General features: G+C 47.4%; 1 protein-coding gene across 2 annotated transcripts in view; it reads right to left on the bottom strand.

Moving 5' to 3' along the window:
• HCN4 (hyperpolarization activated cyclic nucleotide gated potassium channel 4) overlaps nt 1-12,005 on the bottom strand; it is a 112,100-nt gene that overhangs the window by 31,926 nt on the left and 68,169 nt on the right. For both annotated transcript variants that reach the window (XM_026068384.1, XM_026068383.1), the window contains exon 4: nt 7,290-7,508. In XM_026068384.1, the coding sequence (XP_025924169.1) occupies nt 7,290-7,508 (219 nt within the window). The remainder of the gene's footprint in view (nt 1-7,289; nt 7,509-12,005) is intronic.

Raw genomic sequence — 12,005 nt, forward strand, 5'->3', positions numbered from 1 at the left:
GTAAAGATGCGCAGCAAGGACACTGCAGTGTCACTGATTTCTTCCTTCTGTCCTTTGCCTGAGCTCGGAGAAGGTACTCCACGTATCCCTGCGCTTCCTCGCACTCACCCATCACGTGCTCCGTATAGGCACTGCGACTTCTAAGATGGACGCACTCACACCTGAGCTGTCTGCTTCAAGGGCTGACTGACCACCACCGCACAGACATAAAGAAGGTATGTTTTACAGCTTCATGGAGGGGTTTTTCTTAATAGGCATCGGTAAACATTTTCAAGGAAATAGTAAATTCACCAGTGAAATATTCTTCTTGCAGGAACAAAAATGAGTTGACCCCAGTCCAGTTACAGCCATAAAAGAAAGGCAAATTCCATTGCAAGATGTTTTAAAAGGAAACCATGAGGTTTTCAATCAGGAAATAACATTTTCATTTCATAGTCAACCCAATATTCTTTTAAGGAAAGGACTGCATAATCTGAAAACAATGGGCCCAAATCTCTGATTTTTTTGGTTGAGCCAACCACTATTTGCAACACTCTATTACCTATTTCTTACAAACTTTCTTCTAAAAAGGAGTGGATGTGGTCTAGATGAACACTCCTGACCAGCCATTCTCACCAGACTTTGACTGCTCACTGTCTGAAAGGAGTTTGAATCACAGAGTCAGAGATTACTGTAAGTTGGAAGGGATCTCTGGAGGCCATCGGGTTCAAATCCCCACTCAAAGCAGGGCCAGCTTATATCAGGCAGAAAGTTTTCTGGCAACCCCCTTGGACTTACTACCTGCACRTGGGTGGGATGCAGACAGGGTGGGGTTGAGGGTCATGGGGGACCTTCGTTATTGCAGCTGTTTTTTTAAYATGTCAAGGGTGAAATTCACCCCCTCCTGTGATCTTGAGCTGCATCTGATCTTACCCCCTTCACCTGTTGAATCTAGACTGCAAACTAGCCAGAAAGCCCAGCCCAGAATACAGAAGAATCTACCCAGAGGCATTGCCCAAGACACTGAGCCCAGCACACATGTGCAGCTAGACACAAGCGATAAAGCGTGCCATTTATAGGTCTTGTTGTCAACCCCAAATGCTTTGATTGACAGTAACATGGGACATAATAGTTCTCAAGCTYGTTTCTTAACAGACTGAGTTAATGCACAGCTAATGCAGTCATAACAGGATAAAGCAAGGCTCCCAAACTTCTTTCAGTTAGGAAAATTGATTAAATTTCCCAGACACCTTAAATTTCTGGAGTGCTGCACACTTCCTACCCTCTCCTCCATGCACGCACGTTCCCAGGAGAGGCAGGGAGCTTTGCAGCTTTCCCAGCATCCAAGACTGCGATGCTGGCTCAACAAGTGGACTTCTACCTAATCCCTTTGGACCTCTGAGAATCTGGGGAGGCCACCTGAGAACCTACAGACATTGGAGACCAATCATCTTGGGAACAGCACTTCAAATCCTGTCCAGGCTGCTAATAACCATGAAATCTCTCACCTGATATCTGCAGCACAGGAGGTAGGGGAATAAGGGCAGCCTTTGTCCAACTCCACGCTAACACAAAGCAGCTGACTCTAGTTATCTTAATATATCTACGCTGTATCAGAGATCCCCAAGGCAGTGCTGCCTAGGCCAACCCTGAAGCTCCAAGAACTAATATAGCTTCAGTGCAGCATTGCTCTTGGGTTAATTACCTCTGCTTTTGGGGGAAGAGGGAGCGGCTAATCAGCACAGGCACACTGCCAGGCTTCTGGGATTACGCTGTATCCAGGATCCCAGCTAGGAACCCTGCACCAAATTCTCTGCACTCTGCCCTCCTTCATTTGGAGCCTGTTCAGAACACTGAACTATAAAGTTAAACAGCCTAGAACATAAGAGTAACCATAAAGGGTCAGGCTAAGGGCTCTTCTCAGCTGGTTTTGTGTCTCTGACAGTTTCAGATGTTTTGGGGAAGAAGAAAAAGAATAAGAGAGGCATATAGCAATCCAGCTGCTGGCCACACCCTCCTCGCTTCTGACAAAAAGCAGATCAGGGATATCCACAGTCAGAGGTTATATCTGCATCTTAGCACTCAGTATCATGTGAAAGATTTTCCTTGGGTGAATTTGTCTAAATATTCTGAGGCTGATTAAACTTTGGGTCTCCACAGCATCTGTAGCAGTGAGTTCCACAGTTTCACTACACACAGTAAGAAAAAAGTACTCCTTAAACTTGCTGCCTAATAAGACTATACTGCTGGACTCCAAGAAAGGCCAAGGACTCRCTGAGCCCAGCAGATGGCTTCTCAGCCCTCACTGTAGCAGTCCAGGTGCAATGGCAGTGTGCTCCTTTAGCTCTATGTCTTTTCTGGGCACTGAACATAAGTGCTCAGAGTTGATCCAGCTCCCAATCTACCTCCATTTTCATGGAATAACTCGTTCTGTGGATTTAGTGTGTCTCTCTGGGGAAGGTGTAGGAGCTGTAGTTGAGAATCTGAAGGATGAAGACCTTCACCTTTGGCCACTGACATCAAGCCATTCTGCTGAGAAGTTCACCTTGACTCACACTGTCCCAGAGATGCAGTGGAAAGGACCACATGAGATCACCTGGTCCAAACTCTTGCCTGACACAGAATCTCCCACCTCCCTGCTAATGAATATTAGTCTAACATCTGCTTCGACCTCTAACAAAGAAAGCTTTTTCCAGGTAACATGCTTCAGCCTTTACAGTTACTAAGCTTTCCCCAACAACTATTATCTAAATCCTCTTTGCTGAGTTCGGGCCAGTAATGGAAAGGCTGAAATGGTGAGAGTGGAACAGTGAAGTGCCTTTTCACTTAGATAATCAGACCCCAGGATACAGAATAAAACTGTGACAACAAGAACTGTCCTGATGGTTAAGCAGGGCTGTTTCAGGAACTGAGAGGTGACATCATTAGTGCTTTCGTAGAGGGATTTATTTTTATAGCTGTAATGCTACCTCCTTGCCCCCTTGCCACTGTGCTGCAGCAGGTGCTTCTTCAGCATAATGACAAGTGAATATGCAAGTATCTACCCAGTGTCAATATATATTTTTAGAACAAAAGGTATTGAATAGACTGTTCAGGGGGAATGGGGAGCAGGGGAATGAGTGTGGAGAGCAGCGAGTTTGAGAGAATACCAGTGTAGCAGACAGATCTTGAGGAGAGATGAGAATCTGGAGAGATTGCAGCTTTGCTGGGCTCTGCATTGCTGAGAACAGCAGTCCCTCATCAGTCATTCTTCTGGATGTATCTAAGAAGATAACACAGCAGAGCCAAGCCTCTCCGCAGGATCCCTATCACTGCTTGCATCCTGCTGGGGTGGGAGAGCGGAGCCCGGAGCTCTCTGCTTTGTTCCGAGGAGCACGGCTGCAGTAGGCAGCATAATCACTGCTCCCAAAGGGCTCAAGGTTACAGAGGCTGTTGAGAAGGATATGTGTGTGTCTGTATGTGTGGTGACTTGACACAAATATTAATCCAGCTGAGCTTTAGTACAACAGAAAAAAGAAATTAATAGGGGAATATGAAGAAAGAATGGAAATAACTTGCATATCCATCTAGTTTCCTTATCTTCTGGACAAGAAACACTTCTTCCTCTCTTGTGAGCCACAGTTACTGCAGGTTGTGGGGTAGTCACAATCACAGTCAAAGATGAACTTGCGTTTTAGGGCTTGAGCTGATCTAGGAATAGCTGAACGGGGCCTTATGCTTCTACTCTTGCTTATAGACCTCCTCCACCATCATCCCACACCAGCTCTGGCACTCACTGGACTCTGGAGTAACATGCTTCAACCGACCAATCTGGCAGAAAGCTAACCCAGAAAAAAAGGGAATAAACAGCCTTCTGCCAGGTCAGTGGATCAAATCAGCTCAGTAAAGGTCTGAGAAATATGAGAGATGGAATACATGAGATGAAACTCTGCAGCTAGGAGTAGGGGCAGGGAGTACTGGGGGAGAATAGCTGCGTGAGGTCCCTTCTGGCTGGAGCTGTTAAATCAACTCAGTTATAATATGTAACTTCACACCATGCCTTTGGGAAATTTTTCTATCAGAGTCCTTCAGGCTGGATCTGTGGTGATATTCTCCCTTTACTCTCATGTGGGAAAAAGGAAACCTATCCTGCGTGCAAAGACATTGTAGAGCTGGATGCTAGATTGAGGTTTAGAGATAGTGGTCAGCTCCTGACTCTGCCATTGATTGTCCATGTGACCGTGGGCAAGTCATTTAGGGCATAACGCCCTCTGCAATGCAGGATAGCACAGAGAAGTCCCTTCTAACTTTGCCTCTGGGCCTGGAAATAAAACAGTCACCTCATGCACCAGAGCTAAAGAGCTCTTCTGACTCAGAGCTTTTTAAGGGAGGCATAGAGCCATGCTTACATGATGGCTGTGCCACTTCCAGAACCTGAGCTAGTACGAGTGCACCATGTCACTTGGGTATATTTGCACTCTCCCACGTACCCAGAAACCTCTGCACCACACTGTCTTGGAGGACGCAACTTCCCCCTCCAAAATCTCTGTGCTTCTTAGCACCCCATCTGCCCTGTAGGCTTCCCTGTCTTGCAGAAACCAGCATGGTATGAAATTCAGGTGCTGCAGCAAAAGAATATTTGGAGGACAGGAATAGAGTGTCCAAATGTTCAATGAATCCAACCCAGAGTGAAAGATGGGGCCAAATCATGCACTGTTTACTGAGAGAAGCCTGCTGTTAAAGCCAAAAGACAGCAGATCTTGGCTTTTATGCCTCTTCTCAGAAGCTGTTAGTACAAGGGAAGAACAAGTTGGTTTGGCAGAGATATAGACCAGTCTGAAATTTCACTACAAACTCACTCCTCAACCTTGTCCTGAAGGTTACACAAAGCAAAGCCGGTCAGTAAAGTTACSAGGTATACTCCTCTGTCCTGTTCCTGTGTGCATTCCTGCCATTTCTGTCCCTCCCCATTGCCTCCCCTTTCTTCGGCCACTCCCTAAATAGTCGCAAGAGTCTCTAGAGCCCGAGATCCTCTGAAGTGAGAGGCAGAGCCCTGTTTGCAGCCCAGAGATGTACTCAGCGTAAGTCTCCAAACTGCTTTCTGCATCTGCCAATCGACCCTGCAAACCTGTTGAGATTCTTTGCTTATAATATGCTTCAACAGACACGTTGTCCCATGAGGACTGAACTAAATTGAGTTGCAGGGCTGCAAATCACGAAGCGGCCTCATTTTAATCATGGCTATTCGAGTGCTAAGGAATGCATGAAGTAAATACATATTTGTTTTAGGCCATCATTTGTCCCATTTGCAAGAGGAAATTGAATGTACTGAATCCCTGAGGCTTTGTTCCTAGGAGAATACCTGGGGAGAATGAACCCGCAATAACCACTACACAGAAATACCTCCTTTGTTAAATCCTCTACCCACTGCTTTTGTCGCAAAGCTTTTCTCCTGGATCTATTAACCTTCTCATTCATATCTCGCCATTCTAATCAGGCTTTAACATTTCACCCTCCTTCTGCCACCCCAGCTCCAGTCCCTGCTGGCATGCTGGTGGCTGATTTCCCTGAGCACGGACTGGAATCAAACTCCCAGGGTCAAGTTCTGCCCTTGTCTTCAGACCTGGCTAGGGAAAAAATCGTAGTGCCCAGACCTGCAGGTGAAAACTTGGCTACTGCTATGATGACCAGGTGGTTGAATTTGCAAATCAGTCCTTGACTTCTATGCTACTTCAAACACATTTGAATAAATACTCTGCATACACAGATTTGATCAGCTTGCATTCTGAGTGCTGCAGTGTCCTTCTCTCTGGCGTGCCTTGCTCTCAATTAGCCTTAGTCCAGCCAATCTGTAACACAGTGGAAAACTCTACAGAAAGCCCAGTGGTCGATCGCCTCCCAGTCCTCCACGCTTCCTTTTCTGGGCTTTTTCTCTCTTTTAGCTCTAACTCTAGCTTGAGCTCCTCCATAACCTCAAAGCATGATTCAGCCTCTGGTCTTTTTTGCCTTTACTCTCTGGCCTACTGCAAACCCTTTTTATGGCCCAGCTTTGTGTTTTCTGTGTCTGAACTGTTTCCTGGAACCATCTGACAAATCTGTCCTTCCACTTTCTCTTATGTAGCAACTTGCTTCTTATTCATTATTCAAACTCACTTCTCCATGCTAGTCATACTTTACCCATTGGAATAATAGCTACCCTCTCACCTAATCTACCTGCACCAGGCAAGGTCAGAATGAGCACCTAGTTCTTCCTCTTCTTAATCTTCAGACCAAATGTATCCTTATGACCCTGACCATAACACCTCCTTCACTGTGTCCTCCTCAGCCCTACTAATTGAAGGCAGTTGCTTGTGCTGATGCCTGAAAGTAACCTACTGTCTTTGCTGTCAAGTCCTTTCCGCACCTCTGAGCCACCCAGGCCCTTGCTCTTCGTTATACAAAGTCACCCTTCAGGGAGCTCTCCTGTTCTGTTGTGATGCAGGCCTGCTGGTTCAACCCAAGCCTGAAGTTCTGCCTGCCTGCGTCCCTGAAGGAAAGATATCACTGCACTAGCTGGCTCCCTAGCTTCCCTGTGCACCCTTTTGCTTTAGATGACAAAATATGACTGCACAGACAGCAACATACTAAAGGCATGGAAAGGCACTAATTAGCGAAGGAGCTGATGCACTTCAGAGAGTTACCACTCCTCAGCTGTATCATGGCGATTGACCTGTTTACACTTGTAGCATCTTACAAATGCACAGCATCACCTTAACCCCCCCCCACCAGTTATTGCAGCTGCAGTGGTAACCTGACCACTTGTGACATTTCTATCTGTGCGCTACACTATGCGATTCTACGACTGTGCAATTAATTCGATATCTACCTGGGGAACCTATTCGGTGCTCTTGAGCTTTGATCTGTGCTTTGGGGTTTGTTACGTAGTTTTGCTCATGAGCCCTGGAGTGTTTAATCTGGATAAAGTTAAAAAAAGTACTTGCTGAACAAAAGCTGCACATTCTGGAACATCCACTTGGGGTTTGAAACAAGATCTTAGGAAAAAGTGAGTGACAATCTTAGATACTAGTGACATTGATAACGTTGATCTAAAAGGACAGTCAGAGATAACAAGAATTACCTGCTTGCCCTATATTATTCATCTGATCTTGCATCTATTTCTTCCTGAGGGTCTTTCTGAGTGAATGAATGGGTGTGAGTTACCAGTAACTGCCATGGTGACAAAASCACCACACCTTTGGCCTCTCACATAGGTCACTCACAGCCCTGACTTCCTCCAGACAATGTGTAAACCTCCCCGGGGTCACACAAGGGTTGCAAAGCCCAGTCCTTACCTTCTCCTGRTACTGACGCCGTGAGGAGTCCAGAGACTGGATTAGGGCTGTGGCATGGCCGATGAACATGGCATAGCAGGTGGCACCGACAATCATGCTCAGCATAGTGAGCCATACATCTGACATGCCAACGGGCGCCTGCTGCCCATACCCAATGCAGAGCATGTGACTCATGGCCTTGAACAGCGCATAGGAATACTGCTTCCCCCAGGAGTCATTCTAAAGAGACAGACAGACAGACAGACAAAGCTTTAGCAGTGGCACAAGACATTCTCTTGGTRTGAAAACATTTCAGAACAGGATACCTAACATCAGGCCCGAAAGTCCATATTTAAAGTGCTTCTATAACTTAAACAAGTGATTAATTGCTTGATGGCTTGAAAGTGCTGGGTACATCTGATTTAAAAGTAGGCTTAAATGATTTGGTCAGGGATTTTACAGATTCCATGTACTCTTTCCAGCAAAACCTTCCACAAAGGAGGCCAGAGAGACTGACACATTGGTAACCAGGGACAAACAGAGATGATGTGCTGGATATTTCCAAAATGACCCACATATGAGAGAGAAGGAACTGAAGCAAATGATTATYTGCTGGGAAATGGAGTTTTACAGAGAACTGGTAAGAGAGAGCCCGTGCAAGGCTGCCAGCAGCAAGATTTTAAAGTGGGGAAAATCACTTACTCCCCAGCAATTTATGAAATGTTCAGGAACTCTGGTCATTAACTGAAGAGATGGAAAGGGCAGAAAATTAAGATGATAATGTCCAGGCAGGGAGCTCTTTTCAGTGTGAAACAGGGCTTTTTCCAAGGAGCTGAACAGACTACAAATGGTCTAATTTGAGAGATGCAATAAACCACAAAGAGAAACCAGCTGAAGTCAATGGCTTCTCTGAGACATCCTGTGCTTTCCCACTGAAACCTCAGCAGAAGCACCTCAGCAACTGCATCATGGGATAGGGAGGAAAAAAACACCCAAAGTCTGATGACTATTCTGATTAGCCTGAGTTCATGGAACAGCTCGAGGTACCTTTACTATCCTGTGGGTACTATATGATAGAAAGTCCTTGCCACAAAACCGTGTAAAGTAAATGCACTGTCATCACATACTGCTGTTACAAGGTATGTGAAAAAATACCTCTGCTACAGTGACATTCATTGCAGCACATAATCTGTATGTTCATCAGTCTTCTTTCTGTTCCTAGGAAGGTGCTAACATTATGGATATAGCTGTGCCAATATATGTACCATAAGAACTTAGAAGGTCATTGTGCAGAAGGACAGCTTTGTAGGCAAGCTCAAACAGACAAGCGAGACTTCTGTGAACTCTAGTCAGAGAAAAATAGCAGAGGCAACACTGGTGACTAGCAACGTCGGGAGCCCTGGAGCTGAATGGGCACCAGTGACTTTTAAAGACCACGCAACCCCCCTGGAGGTATCTATCACAATCAGGTGGACAGCTGATGACCTATCTACGACCAGCTCTCTGAGTGCCATTAGCATTGGTGGAAATTTTTTAGTAAGCTTACAAGCAGTAAACAGGACCAGAACGTACTGTTGCTGTTTGTGAGCTGTGGCAAAGAGCTGGAACCTCTGGAGAGTGTTAATGCTTGGTTAGGAGATAAGCACATGGACAAAGACAGGCGATAGTGTTACCCTGGCCATATTCGGTTACGTTATGCAAGACAGGCCTGATTCACACTGGCAGCAAGAAGGGCAAAGCAACAGAAGGGACAGCGAAGCGGACACAGAAGCAGCAGCCCATTCACAGCCCCAGAAGAGACCGCTCCCTGCTGGCGCCAGCCTGTCTGGGCTCACCTCCCCAACAAAGGGACAACCTGGTCACCTCCTGCACTGGAAAAAATTACCCTTGAGACAACAGAAGAGCCAATGTGGCCTTTGGTGTCTTTATTCCCGGCTCTGCAGCTGGCTTGCTGGTGTGTCAGGAGCTGCAGCCCAAGGGGGTGTAAGCTACAAACAAAGGCAAAGAGCGTTTGCACCCTGCTGCCTCTACGGGGCAGTGGGAAGGGTCTCACTACTGGGGGCTCTCTGAGGAATACGCACCAAAGGAGCGCATCTGCTGCCCCGTTTGCCTCACCCATCGCTACGGCGTGCCACCGAGCAGTGCGGGTGTCCGGACCCCTCCCCTCTGGGTGACGAACCCTCCTTGCGCCATGGATGCGTTCGTCTGTGAAGCTGCACTGGGGGAAGCGGGTCCCTTGTTTGCCGGGAGTAGCCRAGTGCTGATGCCAGGCAGGAGAACGGCACGTGTGTTCCTGCCTCAGCCACTTCAGTGCGACAGCGAGTTAGAGGATCAAGATCACGAGGAGCAGTCTGAAAGACATCATTGGCGCGTGGCGGGGGCAAGACTGGGCACATTCGCTCAGGACGGAAGTGCATAGTGCACTTGAGAGAAGCATGGGGAGGCAAGGAGAGACGACTCAGTCCCAGCGCTAGTTGCAAACCGAAAAGGCAGTTCAGCTCCAGGTAGAASAGTGAGGTGCTCCTGATTCAGGTGGGCAGTGTCAGGATAAAAAGCCAGCAATCCACGACATGGTGGGCAGGCCCACAGCAGCCTGCCTTTCTCTTACAGAGGCAACAGGTGAGCTTGGCAGAGAAAGGGAACAGATGAGAATTTGGTCCAACGGAGCAGAGTGACTTCTTCTGCCCTTGCCCTCTCATGCCAGCTCAGCTTTCTGAGCTTCTTCGCCAGAAAGTTTGCACAGCAAATGCCCTTCCTACGCAAGCGTTTCTCACCAGCCACCGCAGAAATGCTGCTGCCTCCTGAATTCAGTGTGGCAGTAGTTTAACTGGGCAGCACATGTTCGCAACAGAATTGAGGGCAGGGAGCAAAGAAATGTCGAGCTGAAATTCTAAAGGGAACGTGGGGAGACAGAATAAGATTAGCTGAGCTCCAATTTGATATACCAAGAAACTGGCTGCCAGGGTCTTTAACGACCACAGGCCTAAGACATGGGTCTGGGTATCAGACAGACACAGGTTTTAAAAGCCACTCTTCCAACAACTTGCTGTTCAGGGGTGGGCAAGTCACTGTACCGTGCTGGTTTGGTTTCCTCAGTAAACAGGAGACCATAGCTCCCAACTAAATTTGGGGTTTAGAAGGCTTGTCAGTATTTTGTAGGAATTAGTCACCCCAAACCCACCACATCCAACAACACTGAGCCCCAGTAGCCTGCAGAAATAGTTCTGGCTCCCTGGGAACTTTCCTACTTACAATCCACAACCGCCTCGCCCGTCAGCACCACGGCTCCCAGCGAGGACAGCCTGCTCTGTGCCAGACTGAGGGGATCGCTGAGTAATGACAGATGGATGGGYGAGAGCTGGAGGAAAACACGGAGTGTTTAAAAAACTCCGGGGCCACATGGCCTGTTGGGAGAGGAGGTCAAGGACTGCTGAAACAGAGGCACTTCCATGAAGGGGAGATCTTTCAGAGCAATTACCCCTTAGGGGACAGTCTCTGAGCTCTCTGAGCCTCTGTAAAGAGCACTGGATCCTCATGGCACAGTCTACGGGATGACTCTTCGCTTATAGGTCTCAGCATATCTTTACTTTTTAGGCCTGCTCTACACCCTTTTGTTTTCCACAGAATAAGTGTAGGTCAAGAGTGCAAAACTTCAGGCCAAACCAGTGGTATTGGATCCAAATCTAACATGGACACAAGTTTACTGGCATCATGGTGCCTTATACTGATAAAACTTGTTTCCCTTAACAGTCATTCTGCTATACTCAATATACCACTACACCAGCCCCACAGTGGGGGGGTTGTACTACTTCAGGTATACTGGAGTGGCTAAAATGGTCCATTAGGGTTGGTAAATGAGGCCTTAAACTACACAAAGAAAATGACGTCTCGCTAAGAAAATCTCAAAGCAAGCTRAAATGGAGCTACAAATCTGTGCTTGAACATAGTCAAGAGGAATGTCATCTCAAACACATGGCAGGCACTAAGAGCATCTGCAAAAAGGAGTTAAAATGGCTTTGAAGTGGTTTCTCAAACTAGCTTGTTTTTAACATCTGTACTGGCAGGACTATAAGGGTTTCTCAGGGCTTAGTGTCTGGACTTCGGTGCCTCTGCTCAGAGACACACCTGAATACTTGGAGATGCATTCCTGAAACTTCCACGGCAGCACTGGGTTTTGCCTGGCACAGGCACCAGGGGAGATGGTATGGTGTCCTTTAGGGCGTTGCAGCCCTGCCAAACAGAGCAGGAATACATTTTGTGAACTCCCACATTCATCTCAGCAGTTATCTCATGTGGCCAGAGTCGTTACTCGGGGTTTGCTACTCCAGGCCGCTTAGGTGGTGCTGCAGGTTAATGCCTCTGCACATCACTGCCCTCCCCTGGACAATATCCTAACTGCTGGGCAGCGAAAACGSACCTTGGGCTCAAGTTTAAAGCAAGCGTAACAGTGGGGCCAGAAATGGAGATGACAGGTCAAACTTCACATCGGCGAGCACCTGCCTGTTCTGTGCTTATTTCCAGTGAGGGCTTTGCTTGGYCTTCACCTTAAAAAAGGGGTGATTTTCTCAGGATTCTGAGTGCACCAATGGGCCTTACTTGCCCCAATCAGCCTAGCATGGGCCCCCCCACCCGCACACCCATTGCTCCAGGAGCTCAGGCCTGAGCACCCCATCCTCGCCTGAGCTGTGTCAGAGGTGTGCCTGTGCCCAGCCTTTCTCTGAGCTGGGCCTTGAACAT

The sequence above is a fragment of the Apteryx rowi genome, unplaced genomic scaffold, assembly GCF_003343035.1.
Source record: "Apteryx rowi isolate R43461 unplaced genomic scaffold, aptRow1 scaffold_27, whole genome shotgun sequence".
Lineage (NCBI taxonomy): Eukaryota > Metazoa > Chordata > Aves > Apterygiformes > Apterygidae > Apteryx > Apteryx rowi.